Source organism: Leucoraja erinacea, chromosome 3, assembly GCF_028641065.1.
Source record: "Leucoraja erinacea ecotype New England chromosome 3, Leri_hhj_1, whole genome shotgun sequence".
Lineage (NCBI taxonomy): Eukaryota > Metazoa > Chordata > Chondrichthyes > Rajiformes > Rajidae > Leucoraja > Leucoraja erinaceus.
Window position 1 is genome coordinate 27,564,966 of NC_073379.1, and position 21,020 is coordinate 27,585,985.

At 43.8% G+C, this 21,020-nt stretch overlaps 1 protein-coding gene across 2 annotated transcripts in view; it reads left to right on the forward strand.

Moving 5' to 3' along the window:
- sh3rf1 (SH3 domain containing ring finger 1) overlaps nucleotides 1-21,020 on the forward strand; it is a 166,372-nt gene that overhangs the window by 120,025 nt on the left and 25,327 nt on the right. For both annotated transcript variants that reach the window (XM_055632342.1, XM_055632343.1), the window contains exons 7-9: nucleotides 16,756-16,889; nucleotides 17,672-17,842; nucleotides 20,606-20,883. In XM_055632342.1, the coding sequence (XP_055488317.1) occupies nucleotides 16,756-16,889; nucleotides 17,672-17,842; nucleotides 20,606-20,883 (583 nt within the window). The remainder of the gene's footprint in view (nucleotides 1-16,755; nucleotides 16,890-17,671; nucleotides 17,843-20,605; nucleotides 20,884-21,020) is intronic.

The window sequence follows — 21,020 nt, forward strand, 5'->3', positions numbered from 1 at the left end:
AAAGTTTCCGAAAAAATACTGTATTAAGGCTGTCTCAATCACAGCCTGTCACAGCAAATGTCGCAAATGGAACTGAAATATTGCAGCAATTTAATTTGAAGCAATTTGACAGTATTTGAAGCAGCAGAATTTGTTTCTTCCCTTGAGAATTGTTGGGAAGGCAACGTTTAAATTGCTTTCACAAATGTGCTTGATGCTCCAGAGTGGTAGTTTGTCTCAGTCATGGTATTTTTCTAACTTTGAATGTGCTGTAGAAATTAGTTTTCCCAGTTTTTGTTTTAAATATGATATTTATATTGATGCGACTAGGCGGTTTGCAGAAATTTTCAAAGGTCATAGATCCTTTTCACATTTTTCACAGCCATAGATAAATAGGTGGCATTTGAATTATTTTTTTGTCCTTGCAGCTACTTAATTTTGTGTTTGTAGTTTGCACAACTAGAGGACTAGCTCACAGACACAGAGGCCAAGGTTCGATCCTTCCTCAGGTACTATCTCTGTGGAGTTTGTATGTTCTCCATGTGACCATGTGGGTGTCCTCCACAGGGACCGCGGAACGTTTTTGAAAGTGGGGGGCTGAGCGATCACTGATCACCGGCCTCGGGGGTACCCGGTGAGGGAGCGGGGGGAGGGTGGCACAATTATTATTTTTTGTTGTTGCTTGACCTTCAAAAACTGGGGGCTAATACAGTCCATTCCCCAACTCAAAGTAGGGGGATATATCCCCCTCCCCCTCCCCCTCCCTCTCGGGGCCTACTCTCTCTCTCTCTCTCTCTCTCTCTCACTCTTTCTCTCTCTGGGCCGACTCTCTCTCTCTCTCGGGGCCGACTCTCTCTCTCTCTCTCTCTCTCTAGGCTGACTTTCTCTCTTGGGGTCGTCTCTCTCTCTCTTTCTCGGGGCCATCCCTCCCTTCCGCTCTGCGGCTAATCACACGCTTTGTTCACTACCCCATATCTCGACTGTGAACCGCGCTGTGTTTGGCCGTTGAGCGGAGGAGGGACGGTTTTGGGGGTGGCAATCTGTTTCCGCCATGGCTGGTCATGGTTTTGCCGCGCTCACTGTGCGCTTGTTCTGAGATTCTGAATGTTGGAGATCCTCACAAGAAGAGAAAAATACACCTGCGGGCCGGATAATTTCGGCTTATGAAGCACATCTAGCCAAAAAAGTGGAGGGGCTACAGCCACCCCCAGTCCCCGCCCCCAGTTCCGTGGCCCATGCTCCGGGTGGGTTAATTGGTCTGCAAATAGTCCCTAGTGTCTTGGGAGTGGGTGAGGAATTGGTATAACATAGACTTGGGGTGAATGTGTGATCGATGGTGGGTATGTGCTTGGTGGGCTGAAGGGCCTCTTTCCAGGATGTATCTCTATACGGAACTAAAGTTTGACTGGGGAATAATGCCAATGGTGGAATTCTTGACAACTCTTCTACTCAAGAATTTTTTTATTCTCCTCCATGTAATTCCTTTAAGTGGTACTGATAGGTAAAAGAGTTGGAGGAAATGTGAACATTTAAATTTTAAACCCAGCAAGTTGTTGCAATTTGAAATGCAATACCTGAGTGTGATGGAAGCAAATTCAATATCTAAATTCAAACAAGAATTGGATAAGTACCTTGTACAAACGTACAGGAGAGGAGCAATGAAATAACTCTTCCAAACAGGCACACAGTGGATGGACAAAATGGGCTCTTTCTGTACAGTTTGCTGGAATCTGAAGCAAAACAATAAATTATTGGAGAAACTCAGCAGTTGAGCAGCTTCTGTGAGTAGAAGAGCGATCAATGTTTTTGGTGGATGGCCTGCATCAGGACATTGAGAGTCCTGATGCAGGGTCTTGATCCAAAAGATCAACAATTCCTTCCACCCCTGCACATGCTGCTCGTGTTCCTCCAGCAGTTTTGTTTTAAACTTTCTGTACAGTGATATTCTAAAGTAAAAGTATAGTGCAGACCAACAAAATGTTATTTTTTATTAATGGAACTGCACTATGCTGACCAAGATGCCCCATCCAAGCTAGTCCTGTTTGCTCATGCCTGGCCCATATCCCTCTAAACCTTTGCTATCCATGTATCGGTCCAACTGTCTTTTAACTGTTAACTATAAGTTCCTGCCTCAACGACAAAAATACCCTTCAAATTCCTATTCAATATTTCTCCTCCAACCTTAAATCTATGCCATCTAATTCTTGACTTACCTTTCCTGGAGAACAGGATTCTGTGTGTTTACCCAATCCATGCCCCTCAGGATTTTATACACCTCTGTAAATCACCGTCAACCTCCTGCGCCCCAAGGAATAAAGTCCTCGCCTGTCCAACATCTCCCTATAGCTCAGGCCCTTGAGCCCTGGCAACACCCTCATAAATCTTCTCTGTACTCTTTCCAGCTTAATGGCATCTTTGCTACAGCAGGATGACCAATAACTGAACATTGCACTCCCAAGGGTGGCCTCAGATGAATTGTTTTCAGAAAACAAATCATATTGAAGAGTGGCGAGTAAGGGAAGATGCATACATTGGTCATTATTTAATTGCTAATGTGGATGGAATTTATTGCCCTTATGATGATGCTGTCACTTAAAACGTATGCCATAGGTTCTTCCTTTTCATGCCAAAAGCAAATGCGGAGAAAATGATTTTGTTTTTTTAGTTTTAGATATGCAGCGTGGAAACAGTCTGGTGCTCATTCAGCTCACCGGTTCTATGCCGACCATCAGTCACCCACACACTACTTCTACCCTACATCCGAGGAACAATTTCTAGAAGCCAATTAACCTCCAAACCTGCACGCCTTTGGAATGTGGGAGGAAACCGGAGCACCCAAAAAACCCCAAAGATAGACACAAAGTGCTGGAGTAACTCAGTGGGTCAGGCAGCATCTCTGGAGAAATTCAGATGGGTGATGTTTTGGGTTGGGACTCTTCTTCACTTTGTGTCTGTCTTTGAATTCATTTTGTTTAGTTTAGTTTAAAGATACAGCATTGAAACAGGCCCTTCTTCCCATCGAGCCCACACTAAACATCGATCACCCATTCAGGCCATTTTTGTTATCCCACTTCCTCTTCCACTTCCTACACACGAGGGGAAGTTTACAGAGACCAATTAACATATAAACCGGCACTTCTGGGATGTGGGGGGGAAACGGCAACGCCTGGAGGAAACCCATGCGATCACAGGGAGAAGGTGCAAACTTCAGAGACAGCACCTAATGTCGGGATGGAACCTGGTTCTCTGGCGCTGTGAGGCAGCGGATCTACCAGCTGTGCCACTGTACCGCCCTTGTGCCACACTGCTGCCCCTGTTTCTTTACCATGTCAGGTTTCCCAAGAGTGGTGGGAGACAGAGCTGGGGCGGAGCGGATATCCTCCCAAATCTGCAAATCAGCAGTTACAATAACAAAACTATTGATATTGAAGAACATCACATGGACATAAAGTGGCATTACAAAGATTGAAGCTATTCATCAATAACCATTATTCAGTCTGAATACTAAAGATTACTGGCCCTCGATGGCACAGCTTCAAAGGCTTTTTTACACGTAAATAGAGGCGTAGAAGAGGACAAAGATAGGTCGGTCACTGTGATCTTTGTGTCATGCCTTTCACCGAGTTCCACATCAAAGGCAGTTACCAGGTGCGGAATGGATAGGTTTCATCCCGACGTCTGGGCGTGGAGCATTTGAATTATGATCTGCTTTAGGTTACAGTTGCTTGTGTTTAAAGCCAGTGTTTTGTTGCTTCAGGTTTCAATTTACATTTGCTCATAATGTTTCTGTTCACAACAGGAATGACAGCAAATCTAAGGCCTATGCATGGTTGGACTTGACTCAAACTGCTGAATGACTTCAACATGACTCACTGCAGATTTCTACATTGCTGTGCTAATCTTGCGATATATTAAATTTTTAATACATGTAATTGAGATTAATTGGTGGTAGCCTAGTAGATTATGTTACTGGACTTCAGAAACTCTGAATAAACCATACATTTATTCAGAGCCCCCATACACCATGATGCAAGAGAGGAACTCGCTATCAACACATGGAGGGGACGGTGGACACAGTTTATTGGCGGCCGCGCGCGCATGCGCACACTCACACGCGCGCGAGTCTTCGGAGGCTCAATCCAGTGCTAAATGCAGCTCAACTCTGCCTGTCTCGCCGGGTTAACTACAGCCCTGTCTGGACTGACGGGACACCAGCGCTGCTTCTCCGCACTGGCCATATTTCCCCCAAGTCCAGGCAGGTTCACCTGGCGGGACAGGCAGAGTTGAGGTGGGTTTAGGGCTGTTTCTTTGCGCTGGCTGTGGGTCTGGGGGTACAGCTTGCGTCTGACTGCCGACCTCTCTGGCCACTCGTGGGGCAGGGGTACTCGGGACAGCGCCGGAGAGCCGGCCGGGATCGATCCTGCCTGCCCCCGCCCACTCCTCCCTCCTCCAATCATCACGCTCTCGATCATCAGTCCTGCCCCCACTGCCTCGCGGAAAGCAGAGATTTTAAAATCGGGATCACAAAAGCTTGGGGGCATGTCCCCCACCTCTCAAAACATGGGGGGGGGGACGTGTCCCCTCTGCCCCCCCCGGGTTTTCCGTCCCTGCCCTGATGGTATTACTGTCACAGTTATAGAGGCCGAGGTCAGAAGATCCTTCAGGGGGTGAACCCTCGGAAAGCGCCTGCACCTGATGGTATTCCTGATCGAGTTCTCAAAACCTGTGCAGACCAACTGGCTGGGGTTTTTGCGGACATTTTCAACCTCTCACTACTGAGGCCTGAGGTTCCCATTGCTTTAAGAGGGCATCAATAATACCGGTGCCTAAGAAGAGAAAGGTGATGTGCCTGAATGACTATCGACCAGTGGCACTAACGTTTGTAGTGATGAAATGCTTTGAGAGGTTGGTTATGGTGCATTTCAACTCCTACCTCAACAAGAACCTCGACCTACTACAGTTTGCCTACCGTCACAACAGGTTAACGGAGGATGCGATCTCACTGGTTCTCCATTCCGCACTGGACCACTTGGACAATAAAAACACTTGTGTCAGGCTGTTTATAGACTACAGGTCGTCGTTCAATACCATCATCCCCTTCAAGCTGGTTACGCAAAGGGTCCGTAGGTGAGGGCTGGCTCTGCTGTCAGTGAACGAAGGACTGGTGGCTGGATCTAGGGAGTGGGTAGGGCCAAACGTGGGCTGGTTGGGTTGCTCCTAGGCCCAGCCAAGCTGGCCATCCACGGGTCACGGAAGAGGGCTTCGCCCGAGCCAGATGCTTGCCCCTTTGCCGGGGTTACGTCCACGCCCGGGTGGTGTTAGAGAGGGACATAGTTGTACAGTAGTTATTTAGTATATTTGTAAGGATTGTAATATAGTTGTATGAAAATGTAGATAATTTGGTGATTTTTACTATGGGGGTGGGTATGTTACCACGGTTTTGTTTTTTTTTAGTTTTTGTATCGTGATCGTAATTAAATACATTTTTTGAAGCAAAAAACAAAAAGCTGTTTACGCGAGGAGGTGTGGTGTTGCGGAGCTCCCGTCCAACACAAAAACGAGTGAGTTTAAACATCATTTTGGAATTCGGAGGAGGTACAACGGTACATTTAAATATCCTTGAGTATAGCTGCGAAGCTGCAGAGATTTGTTTTAAAGTTTCCGCGTGTCTTGGGACCGTGAGCAGTATTATCAGCAAACTGCGTAGCCCACACTACTGTGGCTGGCAACCTGCCAGGAAACTGGCGCACCAAAAGGGGGAGAAAAACTTTCTGGACTGTTACAACTACGTCCAGAACAACCCCCTCTTACTGCCTTGTCGGTGCTGACGGGGCCGGTCTGGCTTTCGTATGGTGTGGGAGGTTTTTCTGCACCGTCTCGACCTCCTTCTGCGGCCTTGGAACCTGGAGCTGACGAAGCCTCCTTTCCTTCGGCAAGACCGGCGGAGATAGGAGGCTTCCAACAACAAAGACTGCAGGCAAATCCCTTTTGTTGCTGCAGGAGCAGCGAAGACCAGCTGGGATTGCCTGCGGAGGTCAGCAGTTCGCCAGGGAATGCAGGAGAGCCGGATAACCGGGCGAAGAGGTGGTGACGCAGCCATTATCATTGTTCGACGCGACACCGCATGCCTCCTTCCCTCGAACTGTTCCATATTGTTTTTGTGTGTGAACTTGGCCTCATGCCATTTGGACTGTCTGTATCTGTCTGGCATTGTGTTTAAGTGCTATGTTTAAATTGTAGCGCCTGATACCATGCAGGGTCAGTGTTCTGGGGGAGCGGGGCCTTCGGATGCTCCTCTTAGGGCCCGGTTCCCCATAAGGAACTTGCCTTTCGAGCATGGGATAAGGTGCTACTTGTCCCCCCAGATGAACATGGAGGACTGCGTAGCCGCCTTGGCCCTGGCAGCTAAGCCCGCAGACATCCTGTACGTGTGCAGGATGTTTGGGAAGGCTGTGTTCTTCCTCGAGTCCGTTGAGGTTGTGAACGCGGTCGTGACTAAAGGGATCTCAGTGGAGGGAACATTCCTACAGGTCGAGCCCTTGGTGACCCCCGTGCAGCGGGTGGTCTTGTCCAACATCCTGCATTACAAACGAGGCCCTCCTCCCCCACCTTCACACCATGGGGAAGGTACTCATGGGCATCACCCCGATATCCCAGGGGTTCCACAGGAAGGAGCTGCGGCACGTTCTTTCCCTCCGGCGCCAGCTGACAATGTTGCTGGACAGGGAGGAGGTAGTTGACGGGCGCTTCTGTGATTTCACCATCTTCTGGACATCAGGGCGGCCAAGGTGCCATGCCTGTAAGGAAGTGGGGCATATTTGGAGGAATTGCTCCAAATCCCGGGCCTCCGCATCTGCCTCCGGTGCCACTAACCCCCCTCCTTCGGTGCAGGGGGTGAAGGGGAACAACCGGCCTCAGCTCAGGTCTTCTTGGATGACCTGAAGAAGGACGCCAAGACCACGAGCAGCATCGTTCCTGTTGAGGGTAGAGGGGCCAGTAGAGCGTCCCTTGTAACCCAGGTTTTGCACGAGGGGGATGCTTGCCCCTTTACCGGGGTCACGTCTGCGCCTGGGTGGTGTTAGAGAGGGACATAATTGTATCGTGATTCTTTAGTATATTGTAAGGATTGTAACATAGTTGTCTAGTTATTTAGTGTCTGAATAATTTGGTGATTTAGAATTTGGTGATTTTGTAATATGGTGGTCGATGTGTCACCACGGTTTTGTTTTGTATCATGATAGTAATTAAATAAATTATTTTTGACACAAGCTAACAGAAGTGTGTCTCTGCGCATCCCTCTGCAATTGGATCTTCGACTTCCTCATCCACAGACCACAGTCTCTTCGAATTGGCAGAAATACTTATTCCTCATTAACAATCTGTACAGGAGCACCTCAAGGCTGCGTGCTCAGCCCCTGCTATACTCTATACTCATGACTATGTAGCCGGACATTGTGCGAACTCCATCATCAAGTTCACCAACGACATCACTGTTGTGGGACGAATTACAGATGGTGATGAGTCAAAGTATAGAAGTGAGTTCGACTGATTGACCAAATGGTGCCAGCACAACAACCTGGCTTTCAACATCAGTAAAACCAATGAACTGATTGCGGACTTTGGAAGTGGAAGGATGAGCACCCACAATTCTGTTTATATCAATGGGACAATGGTGAAGAGAGTCACAACCTTCAAATTTCTGGGTGTGCATATATCCGAAGATCTTTCTTGGATTCGGCACACTGATGCAAATATAAATAAAGCACATCAACGCCTCTATTTCCTGAGAAGATTACGGAGATTCGGTATGTCAAAGAGGATTCTTTTGAACTTCTACAGGTGTACAGTAGAGAGCATATTGACTGGTTGCATCGTGGCCTGGTTAGGCAACTTGAACGTCCAGGAACGGAAAAGACTGCAAAAAGTTGCGAACACTGCCCAGTCCATCACCGGCTCTGACCTCCCCACCATCGAAGGGATTTATCGGAGTCGCTGCCTCAAAAATGCAGCCAGCATCATCAGAGACCCACACCATCCTGGCCACACACTCATTTCACCACTGCCATCGGGAAGAAGGTACAGGAGCCTGAAAACTGTAACGTCCAGGTTCAGGAACAGCTTCTTCCCTACAGCCATCAGGCTATTAAACACTACAACCTCAAATAAGCTCTGAAATACAATAGATTATTTTTATTATTATTATTATTATTATTATTATTATTATTGCGCTACTATTGTTTGTTTTTTTGAGTATATGTATGTATAAATATATATGTGTGTGTATACTTATGAGTATATGTGTATATATACACACTGAACTTTTTTTCTCTCTCGTTTATAATATTGTTTACAGTACCATGTTTACATATTCTGTTGTGCTGCAGCAAGTAAGAATTTCATTGTTCTATCTGGGACATATGACAATAAAACACTCTTGAAAATGAGAAAACCACTCCACTCTAGTTGATCAGTAAATAAATGTTTATTTGTTAAATGCCTAAAAGCTGGTGTTTGTTTAAACAACTCAATTGTTTCAGTAGAGAAGAAAATGTGCCTTACATTTGCATCTATTCCTGCATCGGTTTGTTTGACTGGTGTTGTAAATATTACACCAATGTTTAAAAAAGGATAAAGAGTCATTCAACTGCACGCAGGCCAGTGACAGCTTCCCTAGGGTGGTGAAAGTTTGGTTCGGTTTATTATTGTCACGAGTGAAAAGCTTTTGTTTGCGAGCTGTTCAGTCAAATCAGTTCACACTCTGCATGAATACAACCAAGCCATGCACAAGTAAACAGGTAGAGTGAAGGGAAAAATAGCCGAGTACAGAATATACTTTTCAGCAAGTTGCAGCAAAAAAGTTCAGTGTCCACAATGAGGTTTTGTTTAGTTTACTTTAATGTCACATGTACTGAGGTACAGTGAAAAGCTTTTTTGCATGCTATCCAGTCAGCGGAAAGGCTATACATGATTACAATCAAGCCATCCACAGTGTACAGATACAGGATAAAGGGCAAGATAAAGTCCAGTAAAGTCTGATTAAAGATAACCTGAGGGTTTCCAATGGGGTAGATGGTAGGTTGGAATTGGTCATAGAATGGTTCAGTTGCCTGATCACAGCCGAGAAGAAACTGTGTTAGAAAATTGGGACTAAGCCATAGCTTATGGGAGAATTCTTCAGAAGTCTGATAGCCGAGGGAATAAGGCTGTTCCTGGGTCTGATGGTTAAACAATATTGTGGAAAATATGAAATGGTAAATAAAAGCATATTGTATTGATTAACAAATGCAATGTAAAGTCCTTGGTGTTGCTAGGGAAAGTACTTATGATGTGCATATGGACTTTCATAAAGGCTTTTGGTAAACGTTTCATTTTACACCAAAATTAAGACCCATGGGAATAAGGGACAATGACAGCACATGCAGGCTGGCGAAGGACCAGGAATCAGAAAGTAATGCTGAACGACTGATTATTTCCCATGCTGGAAAGAAGTCTTCAGTCAATAATGAGGCATTATAGCAGAGATATCAACATGGAAACGTATGAAGTGATACATCTTCATAGTAAGAATAAAGCACCACGGGAACTAACTGACATAATGTTAAAAGGGATGGACACACCTGTGGTGTATCCACACAGCTCTTTGAAGATGGTAGGACAAATTATAAAGCTGGTTTTAAAATCAAAGCAGATGAGATTCCTGATTTTATTAATAGAGGGAGAAAGAACAAAGGGGCTAAACTTTTATAAAACATTGGTTAGGTCTCAGCTGCAATCCACCATTCAGATTTGTCATCATGATTTCAGATGAATGTTGATTCCTGAGGAGTGGAGAAAATAATTCTAAGAGGGCAGATTGGATAGGGGATAGTGTGTTGAAAAGGGAAGAATTTTGTTTGCTGTCTTTGTTGCAGAAGTGATTGAGAGGGGATTTCAAAATCATCTGTTTTAGAACATAGGAACATAGTTCCTGAACACTTCCATGTGCATATCCAAAACCTTCTTAAACACCTCTGTCACACCTACCTCTGCCATCAACCGAGCAATGCATTCCAGGCCCCCACCACTCTGTGGAAAAAAACCCTAAACCTGCACATCTCCATTAAACCTTCTCCCTCTCACCTTATAGCAATGCCCTCCATTGTTGGACATTTCCACCCTGGGGAAAAAGGGTTCTGACTATCGACCCTATCTATGCCTCTCATAATTTTGTATACTCCTATCACGTCTCCCCCAACCTCCAATGTTCCAGAGCCCATCCAACCTCTCCCTGTGTTAAAACCCTCTACTCCATGCAGCATTCCGGTTAATCTCCTCTGCACCCTCTCCAAAGCCTCCACATCTTTCATATAATGGGGAGAACAGCACTTCACGCAATAAAGCTATTTAATGGAATAAATAAAGAAAACGTATTTCCAGTGGTAGACACAAAGTGCTGGGGTAACTCAGCGTGTCAGGCAGCATCCCCTGGAGAATATGGATAGCTGACATTTTGGGTTGGAACCCTTCTTCAGATTCTCGGAGTCTGACCCGCTGAGTTACTCCAGCACTCTGTGTCTTCTTTTGTAAACCAGTGTCTGCAGTACCTTATGCCCCTGTCCCACTTGGGAAACCTGAACGGAAACCTCTGGAGACTTTGCGCCCCACCCAAGGTTTCCGTGCGGTTCCCGGAGGTTGCAGGTAGTGGAAGCAGGTAGGGAGACTGACAAAAACCTCCGTGAACCGCACGGAAACCTTGGGTGGGGCGCAAAGTCTCCAGAGGTTTCTGAAGTGGGACAGGGGCATTATTCCTTATTTCCTGTGGTATGTGGGTTAGCAACCAGAATAAACAGTTTGAAAATGTTTAGGAGAGGAGCCAGCGATAAAATGAAGGCATCCTTCTTTACACAGTTGTGAGTGAACTGCAGTGGAAGCAGATCGAATAATAGGTTTTAAAATGAAATTTAATGAACATCTGGAAAAAAAATGGGTGTGATTAAAGAGCATGGAAGTGGGGTTTTAACTGTTTGTTTCTAACTAAACTGTCAGCGCAGATGTGTCAAACATCTGCATGGCATCATTCTATTCCACGGTTGCCCTTTGAAAGGAATACAGTAAGACAAATAAAAATAGGAAATGCTGGGAACATTCAGCAGATTTGCAAAGAGAAACTGACGTTTCAGGTTGAAGCCCCTTCATCAGAATGGGAAAAGTGAGGAAACAAGTTTGTGTTGCATTGTAGAAGTGTCTTGCAAGACTGATGAGATGGATTCTAAAGTCCAACTTTCCAAATCAAGCCCACATACAAGGATTACGTTTTTTTAAATAACTCTTCTGAACTCCCGTTGAAGGTTTATGAATTGCCATCTGCTGCTTTTAGCCCTGAGGTGACTGTTTAAATTAATATTTAATTTATAGTGTCTGTAAATCTGTCTTTCACAGATTTCACATTAAGGAATTTGTACCATTCTTTTATATTTACGTTTCCAGTAAATGTAAATTTATTTTCTTAGACCATAAGACTTAGGAACAGAATTAGGTCATTCGGCAGATTGGCTGAACTATTTTTCCCTCTCAACCCCATCCTCCTGACTTCTCCCCTAAACCTTTCACACCCTTTACTAATCAAGAACCTATCAATCTCTGCTTTAAAAATGCACAATAACCGCTTCCACTCCCGTCTGTGGCAATGAATTCCAGATTAACCACCCTCCAGCTAAAGACATTCCTCCTCATCTCCATTCCAAAGGGACGTCATTTTATTCTGAGGCTGTGTAGACACCCCAATACTGGAAACATACTCTCCATCTATCTAGGCTTGAGTCTTCCTCCACGATTATCCCTACAAGGTTAACTTTGATATCCAGGTATATCTTCCCTGAACCATTCCTGAGGCACTGATGCCCTCATTGATACAAGTGCTTGAAAAGGCACTGAACTGTGGAATCGGGCGCACTGTTTATCTGCACTGTGTTAATGTAACCTGTTCTGGCACGTTATCCAGGTGCTTCCCAGTCTCTGATTAGCCTTTATTAGTAATGGTCTTGCCTTTGCCTGATGCTGACAGGGAGTGATCAATGATTACTGCAATTCCTTCATTGCCTTTTCCAGCGAAAACTCTTTCATGGTGCACGCACGTCTGTTATTATCTCTTGTGTATTACCCTCAGGGTTGCTGGTGTTGGATTACTGATCCAGGAGTTCAGGTCCGGGCCTTGATTCAAGACATCATAGCTAGACCATTAAGTCGGGGGTGGGTGGGGGGGGGGGGGGGTCTTCTGCCTCACCATGTCAGTGGCTCAGTGGGGCACCTACTCCCACTTATTTAGAGGATATAAGTTCCAAGTCCAGAGACTGGAACACAAATAAATTGACCCTCCAGTGCGGTGCTGAGGGATTACTTCACTGTTGAAGAATATCCTTTGGGTGGAATGTTAAACTGAGACCCCCGACTGCACAATCAGATCACAATCGGGAGTATTTCAAAGCGGTGATCTTTTCACCAAAGTTTATGCCTCATTTCCTCCACGGATTATCTGCTCATTCTCACTTTACAGTTGGTGCAAGCTTGAAGTGTGTCATCATTGACAAGTTTGTCGAAGCCTCCTGACGCTTTGGTCTTGACAGCCGGTCTCAATAGAATGAAGATCCTATGACATCCTGTTCCAGGCACTGCAGCCCAGTTCAGCATAAGTATCGATAGCACCAAGCTGTCGATGGTTCAATCTCCGGGTACCGAGGGAATATTGTCCCTTTATTGCTCTCTCGACAGGGAATGGAAGACTCGAATCAGCAAGGTCAAGGAGAATGTACAAACTCCACACAGACAGCATCCGAGGGCAGGATTTAACATGGGTCTCTGGCGCTGTGAGGCAGCAGCTGTGCCACTGTGTCACTCTTGTGGATGGCACAGTGCCACAATGTTGGTACCTCACAATCCAGCAAATCATGTTCGATCCTGACCTCTGGTTCTGTCAGAGTGGAATTTTCACATTCTCCCTGTGACTGCTTGGGTTTCCTCCGGGTTGTTACCGTTTCCTCCCATGTCCCAAAGACTTGAAGGGTGCTTGGTTAAACAGCCATTGTACATTGCTCGGTCACCCGAATCACAAACGTAAAGATAGCTACGAATGGTCATACTCATCACGCCTTTTGCATTTCTGCAAGACTCAGACACTTCACAGGAAATGTGCATCCAACAGCTCGAGTGTTTCCATGTGAGATCTTTAAGGTCACACATGTGCAGGACAGGAGGACAAGCTTGGATGGTCTAGACAGGGCCAACTGGTCAGCATTGAGGCCATGATCCCCGAATACTTAGTTTAGACTTTAGAGATGCAGCGCGGAGAGAGGGCTTTTGGCCCACTGAGTCCGCGCCGACTAATGATCACCCTGTGCGCTAACACTATCCTACATATTAGGGACAATTTACAATTTTATCAAACCCAATTAATCTACAAACCTGTTCGTCTTTGGAGTGTGGGGGAAACCAGTGCACCCGGAGAAAACCTGCGCAGTCATAGGGAGAACGTACAAATTCCGTATAGAAGGATCTCCGTATAGAGAGCAGTCAGGCCACGTATTGAAACCAGGTCTCTGGTTTGTGTACAACTCTACTACTGTGCCCCACACAGCAATGCTGGGAATCAGGCCACGTAAATTCATATGAAACAGTGTCCCCTAATCACCTCTTTATGCAGTTTGTGTGCAGGGCACTGGACAAAGCAATAATTCTCAAAACGGATGCCCCAGAGAGCAAATAAATATTAAAGGATTGAAAAAGTCTTTGAATCGCATTTCTCAGACACAGTGGAATTCGTGCGACATGTAAGAGAGCGCGGTGGATTACCTACACAATGACCGAGGAAAAAAAATTATTTACTCAAAATAACATCTGAAACATAAACTACATATGTTTACCTGATGGAAAATCCAAAAAAATAAAAATCGTCCCCAGACCTTTTAAAAATCAAACGGCCCGTATTAATGTAAGAGAGCAACTTTGAAGGCAGCTGATGGGGCAGCTGATGATTAATTCACCAGACCCAGAGAACACAGAAAGACACTTGCCTTAGAGTCTTTTCCCGTGCCCCCACTCTCCCCGAGTGTGCGGCTCCAGGTCTAGTCTTTCCGGCCACAATTGGTAATGATGCTAATGATGACAGACTGATTCTACACTTCACGCTTCCTTGGCAAGGCCACCAGCATCATCAAGGATGAGTCTCCCCGGTCATTCCCTTTTCTCCCCTCCCCCGCCAGGCAAGAGGTACATAAGTGTGAAAAATCATTCCTCCAGGTTCAGGGACAGTTTCTTCCCAGCTGTTATCAGCTAACTGAACCATCCTATCGCCATCTAGAGAGCAGTCCTCAGCTACTATCTACCACATTGGAGATACTTGGATTAACTTTAGTTGGACTTTACTGGACTTTATCTTGCACTAAATATTATTGATTGTAATTGTGTACAGTCTTTCCGCTGACTGCATAGCATGTTCCAAAATAGCTTTTCGGTACACGTGACAATAAACGAAATTAAACTAAACTGAACAACTAACATCGTCATACTTGGTGTTCATCCAACACCGCGCATGCAAATTGGCTGCTGCATCTTCTTCGTTACAGCACTTCTGAGTGCTTCAACGGGATGTCCTGAAAGATGTGCTGTAAATGCAAGCCTTCATTCGAATGCTAAAGGATACCTTTTACTGCATTAATCAAGCAGAGTAGAGCTGATTGTGCCGAGATATCCATAGGAAGAAATGGGACTGAGTAGAAAATGTTTTATGCATTTCCCATTTAAAACATCTTGTTGGATGCAGAATATGTGCATTTTGACAAGCAATCTTGAAAGTATTATGTGTATCAAGAGAATGTCTGCGTATGAATTCAAGGCTTTCAACGAAGATGCTGTTCCAATTGCTAAAAGGGTCACTTTGTTCAAGGATTTTAAGCAGTGTTATGACTGAAATAGAATGTGACCTAAATGATCAGTGTAACGATGGTTCTCAGGCTCATTAAAATTGCATGCAAAGTCGTTTTAGAGGCGAATTGCGTCAATGGATATTTATTTTTAATCATCTGCTGCAATGTTTAAATGGGAGAGGGCAAACTTTTGTGCAGAGTACCAGATAATCTACCTCAACAACTTGATATTTCAAAATGTTTATTTATAACTCTTTTGGGCTTCATATCCTGCTTTTAAAGCTTCCATCTAGCACTTCTCTTCGAAAACAGGCTCCTCTTGTAATATTGGCTACATTTCACTCCGTTGTCAAACAGATGACATTTGTGTCACAAGCACTGAACTGAGGACATTTTGGAAAAATGACGGATAAAAATATCAGAGAGGAGACACAGGCTGCTAGAATCTTGAGTGAAACACAAAGTGCTGGAGCAGTTCAGTGGGCTAGGCAGCATCTGTCTGAAGAAAGGTCCTGACCCGAAATGTCACCTATCATTTCATTCCACAGATGCTACCTGACCCGCCGAGTTATTCCAGCACTGATAAAAATGCCAGATTGAACTATCAAGCCATTCATACCTTGGCCACAAAACTCGCTCCCACCTTAATTTATCTCCACCCAACATCATGCGATCTCTTCATAGAGGAATGTTAAAATCTTCGGGCTACTTTAGGAATAAAGTGTGATGGGAGAAAAAAGGAAATTAAAACACAAAATACTGGAAGCAAAAATGTCTGTAGAAAAATTATCAGTTGTCTGAGACCCTTTGCCAATGCAAGAATGAAGAGTCTCAGATGTGAAACATTAATTCTATTTCTCCTTCCACAGATACTGCCCGACCTGCTGGGTGTTTGATTTTATTTTGGATTTTTGATTTTATTTTCGATTTCTCGCATCTGCATTTTTTATATTGACGCATTGGGAGGAAAATGAATGGTGCCATTTTCCCATCTCCTAAAATTCTGCTTCACCCCACACAACCTTCATCCCTGTATGCAGTAGCACAGTCTACTGATAGAGTAAAGATACTGAGGGTAGGTCCTTTTGGGTCACTTTTGAAGTAAGCCCATTGGTGCTCATTGGTATAATGTAGGGGATATCTGAGGGATGGAGCAAGTGACAGAAATCTGATAGAGGTCTGATGTAACTGAGAAATCTGTTTCAGGACATATGACAATAAAAATACTCTTGGTTCTTGACTTGACTCTTCTACAACTCCGAGTGCCACCATGAGGACAGTGGGCCCTTATGACCAAGTTAAGACATTAATATTTTTAACAACTTTGAACCTGAAGTGTACAAGATGGTGTGGAAACGTGTCAACTCTTGTATACTGCCTCTGCGTAAACAACTATTCCTGCACTCTTGTACTTGAGGATGATTGTGCCTGTAAATTTGGATTTTTACTGAACCATATCCAAAATACGAATTTCATTGTAGCTAGTCATACAGTGTGGAAACAGGCCCTTTAGCCCAACTTATCCACACCAACCAACAAGCCCCATCTACACTAGTCCCACCTGCCTGTGTTTGGCCCTTACCTAAGTACATATGACAATAAAGTATCATTGACAAGCAGTGACAAATAAGCCAGGAGAAACCTCTTTATGCTTAGACTGGTTAGAATGTAGAATTTGCTGCAGCAAGGTTGAGATAAACTACATTTAAGCTCAATACACTTCAGTAGAGTAAGGGGAAAAGAAAGATATTCCTTCATTTAAGGAAGATTGACTACAAAGATGCAACAAAACCCTGGCAGCATGAAAATTGGTAAGCGCTGCTTGAGCTGATAAGTTTCACATGACAGAAACTAAATCTGTGCCTTTGTGTTTGTGTAGGAGAACCACCCACCACCGCCACCTCCACCTCCTTCGAACGCTACTGTTACGACATGTGCTTCAAGTTCCCCACGACCATCTGTGGGATCTGTGGACCAAGTGGCACATCCAAGGCCTCAAGTGCGGCCAAATATGTAAGATTCTGTGTGTGTGTGTGTGTGCGCTTGCTTGCTGGCTTTCATCTTCAAATGCAATTTATTTATAAATTTCATATAGTTTTAAAATAAACTTTATTCACGTTTTTCCTTATCACCCCCTTCTTTTGGGCTGAAGGAGGCGCTCTGAGAATAATTTCCAAGGCAGTAGTGGTTATTCATGGGTTTTTTTTTCAGTAGGTAATTAAGTAGTATACCTATCTAATAATTAGTTCTAATCTAATGTTTTGGGGGATTTATAAAGTTACATTAACTGCATAGAATTTGCAGCACAAGATGATCATTCAGATCAAACGGCCCAAATCAAGTTACCAAGATCCATCACATTTTGCCTCAATTTGCTTTCATGTCAGCCATTCTGATTTATTGTCTCCAGATAGTTGATTGAGATCCCTGAAATGTTAGTTCAGTGATTTAACCACTGCACAACCATGTACCTTAAACACCATTGTGCAAACCATTTGGTCACAATCTTTAGTAATGCTCTTATCTGTATCCATTTATCAACTGGTGTTTAGTTTAGAAAGGTAATGCAAATAGTAGGTCAAGATGTGCGGTATGGTAAGAACAGGAGGGTAATGCAGTGTAACATAACATGCATTATGTCTGTGTTTGTAACCCTTTCAGATGATACTTTATACTCAAATGTATTGAATGCAGGCCAAACTGGAACACGCTTTCTCTTTTACAGCTATATAGTGGACCCGAGATCTAACCAAGGATGATTTTTCTCCTCTCATTAGCTTTTCCTATATCTACAGGTATGTTGCTTTGTATCCTTACACACCACGGAAGGAAGATGAGCTTGAGTTGCGAAAGGGTGAGGTATTTCTGGTGCTTGAGCGTTGTCAAGATGGATGGTTCAAGGGAACGTCAATGCACACAGGCAAAATCGGTGTTTTTCCTGGGAACTACATGGCTCCAGTAACAAGGTCAGTAAGACCTGGTGAAATGAAGCATGACCAGTCAGTACCATGTGAATGCTGCTTTGTTATTGAATTCAAAATTCAAAGAAACGTGTGCTGGAAATAAAATACGTGATCATGCGGTGCGCAGCTCATTGTAAAAGCTCCCCAGTTTGCTCGTGTACTTTGGGAAAGAAAATCTACAACTTTTACCCAGGATTCCAGACTCCCTGTGATGTAGTTTACTTTAAACTGCTTACAGGTTGTACTGCTTTTACACGCGTTTACATTAATACAAATTGGATATGACGCTAGTGATGAATTAGGGAGCACTATTTGCATTATGCAGGCAAAATTGGTTATAATGCTATTCCGATTGGGAACTGGAGAACCACTTAAAAATTACATTGGAAATTGACAAACAGAAAAAAAGCTGCCCGTGATTTTAAACCGTATAGGGGAACTTTTTCCATGGAATATTTCAGCAGTAATCAGACACCATTGTCTCCGAGGAACACAACTGTTACTTAACTGTGGGAAGCCAGAGAAATTAACAAGCAACTTGTGCAACAATATTCTGTTAAATAATGTAACGTACAGCCTTTAGTATTATTAGCCTGCAGTAACAAAACTAAACTTACTGCTATTGAAAATACCTGTATTTTTGAAAATCCTACAGGAAACATAACTTGGTTATTGCGAGTCTGAAACTCTCTGGCCCCTAATCCCTGTCTCCTTTTGAAACAATTGTCCTTATAACGTGATTTTCTACAATGCAAGGTTTTATAACAATACAAATATCGCTTTGCAGCAAAACTGGCTGTAATTGGATTATGAAAACATTTTGCAGAGAATAACAAGATGTCATTGACAACACATTCCTTGAGGCTCATATCCTGAAAATAACGAGTAAAATAAAACATCAGTATTTCATTCAGCGTAGCTCATGATAAATATGAACTTACAGGTGTTTCTTAAAAGAATCAATCTGTTCTCATCCAAATGCAACCGCGGGATTTGTTACAGGAAGCCTATCTGACAGTTACAGGACATATGTTCATCATCTCAATTGTGTAAAGCCTCATTTGTGTTAACCGAATGACGTTAGTCTCTCTATTCTTGCCTTTGATTTTGTATGAGTATTCAAAATTAATTTTCTCAACTTAGTACTGAAGTCCAACTTTGGCTGGGAAATATACCGAATTAACTGTGATACAGAGGGTAATGCAATACTAAGCACTGCAGCAATATTGGAGGCACAAGGAACTACAGATACTGGAATCTAAAGTGCTGTAGGAACTCAGCAGGTCAGGCAGCATCTCTGGAGGGAATGGACAGGCAATGATTTTGGTTGGGACCGTTCTTATGTCTGAAGAAATGTTCTGATCCAAAATGTCGCCTATTCATATCCTCCTCAGATGTTGTCTGACCTGGTGACTTACTCGAGCACTTTATGCTTTACATCACAGCAATATTGCTGGCAAAAAGGTTTAATTGCAATGTGCTGTTTTAATGCAAGTCTCTTCCATTAAATAGTCACCCACAAAATGAGGGGAAAGCTGGGCAAGCAGAAGTAAGATTATGTTGACTGTCTACAAACAAAGGGCTTTTAACTGATGTGTTGCTAGGCTAGTGTTGAAGACGTATGCATTAAGCAGTTAAAATGTAACTTAAACCACAAGTTCGCTTCCTTAAGTAGCTTTGTCAATGAGACTTCAAATCATGCCCCAGCACTTTCAGTGAATGTCTTTTAGCCAATATTAGCTTTCAAAGATTTTAAGATTAAGATGTATAAAATGCTTGTTGGAGTCCAGGTCCATGGCTCCCTAAAGCTGGCAAGACAATTAGATCGAGTCATATGCTCACCTTCAGTGGTCGGGACATTGTGTATAAGAGCCAGGACATCACAAGGCATTTTGATAAAACTTTGGATGGGCATTATTTGGAGTCTGGTCGCCCCATTACTGGAATAACGTGGAGGCTTTGGAGAGGGTGCTGAAGAGGTCAACCACAATGCAATCTGTATTTGGGGGGATTATCTGCATGGAAAGGTTGAACAATCATGGATTGTTTTCTCTGGATTAAAGGAGGTTGAGGGGAGATCTGATAGAAGTATCTATGAGAGGCATAGATAGGGTAGACAGTCACAACCTTTTTTCCAGGTTGGAAATGTCAGAAAATAGAGGGTATAGTTTTGGGATGAGAGGTGCAAAACTTTAAGGAGATGTGCTCGGCCAGTTTTTTACTCAGAGGGTGGTGGGTGCCTGGAACACGCTAGTAGGGCTGGAGGTAGAGGCAGGTATGATAGTTGTGTTTAAAAGGGTTTTATATATAGGCACATAGACATGCTGGGGATGGAGGGATGGATCTATGCAGGCAGATGAGATGAGTTTATCTTGACATTATACTTTGTGGGCCAATGGGCCTGTTCCTGTGCTGTGAAAAACATTCCACATGTTCTATGTATTTTGGAATTTCAAACTTTTAATCATTATAAATCATCCAAAATCCAATATGAATTCCAATATGTGCACGATTTGTCAAAAGAAAGTAAAGCTTAGGGCTGACTCAATATAGGGATTTCAAATTATGAAAGATTTTGAAAGAATTTGAACCTAAATTAAAGGACGTGTTCAGTGGCGTAGGGATAGAGAATCTTAATTTGTTCAACCATACAAAGGATTATGAATTCTGCTCTAAGCAATTGTATGTCATTATAGAGTTGTGTCCTATTATCGGCTAATGTATTAATCTCACTAATTCAATATTATAATTGAAAATGATTTGCAGAACGCCTCCCGGAACAGGACAGTCAAAGTTGTCAGCAGTAGTAACTGCGCAGGTTGGGCGAGGTGTCACCACAGTTGTGCCTTTGCCGGCAGTAGTGTCTCAATCCAAAAGCCCAGGAAATGGCGTGGACTTCAGCAGACCCATCAGTCCGACGCCTCCGCTCCCCACTGCAGTGATATCTGCAGCGCATATCCAGGCCACTAACCCACAGGCCAAAGTTCTGATGCACATGACTGGTCAAATGACGGTGAACCAGGCTCGCAATGCAGTTCGAACAGGTAAGGCCAAATATGCATCAATTCCGTTATTTGTTAGGTTAAATGTTACCCAAACTGGTGATCCCATCGGACAAGAGCGGAAAAATTTCTTTATCCTTCGTTTTTTCCCTCATTTAATTCTCTGAGTGGAGAGATTA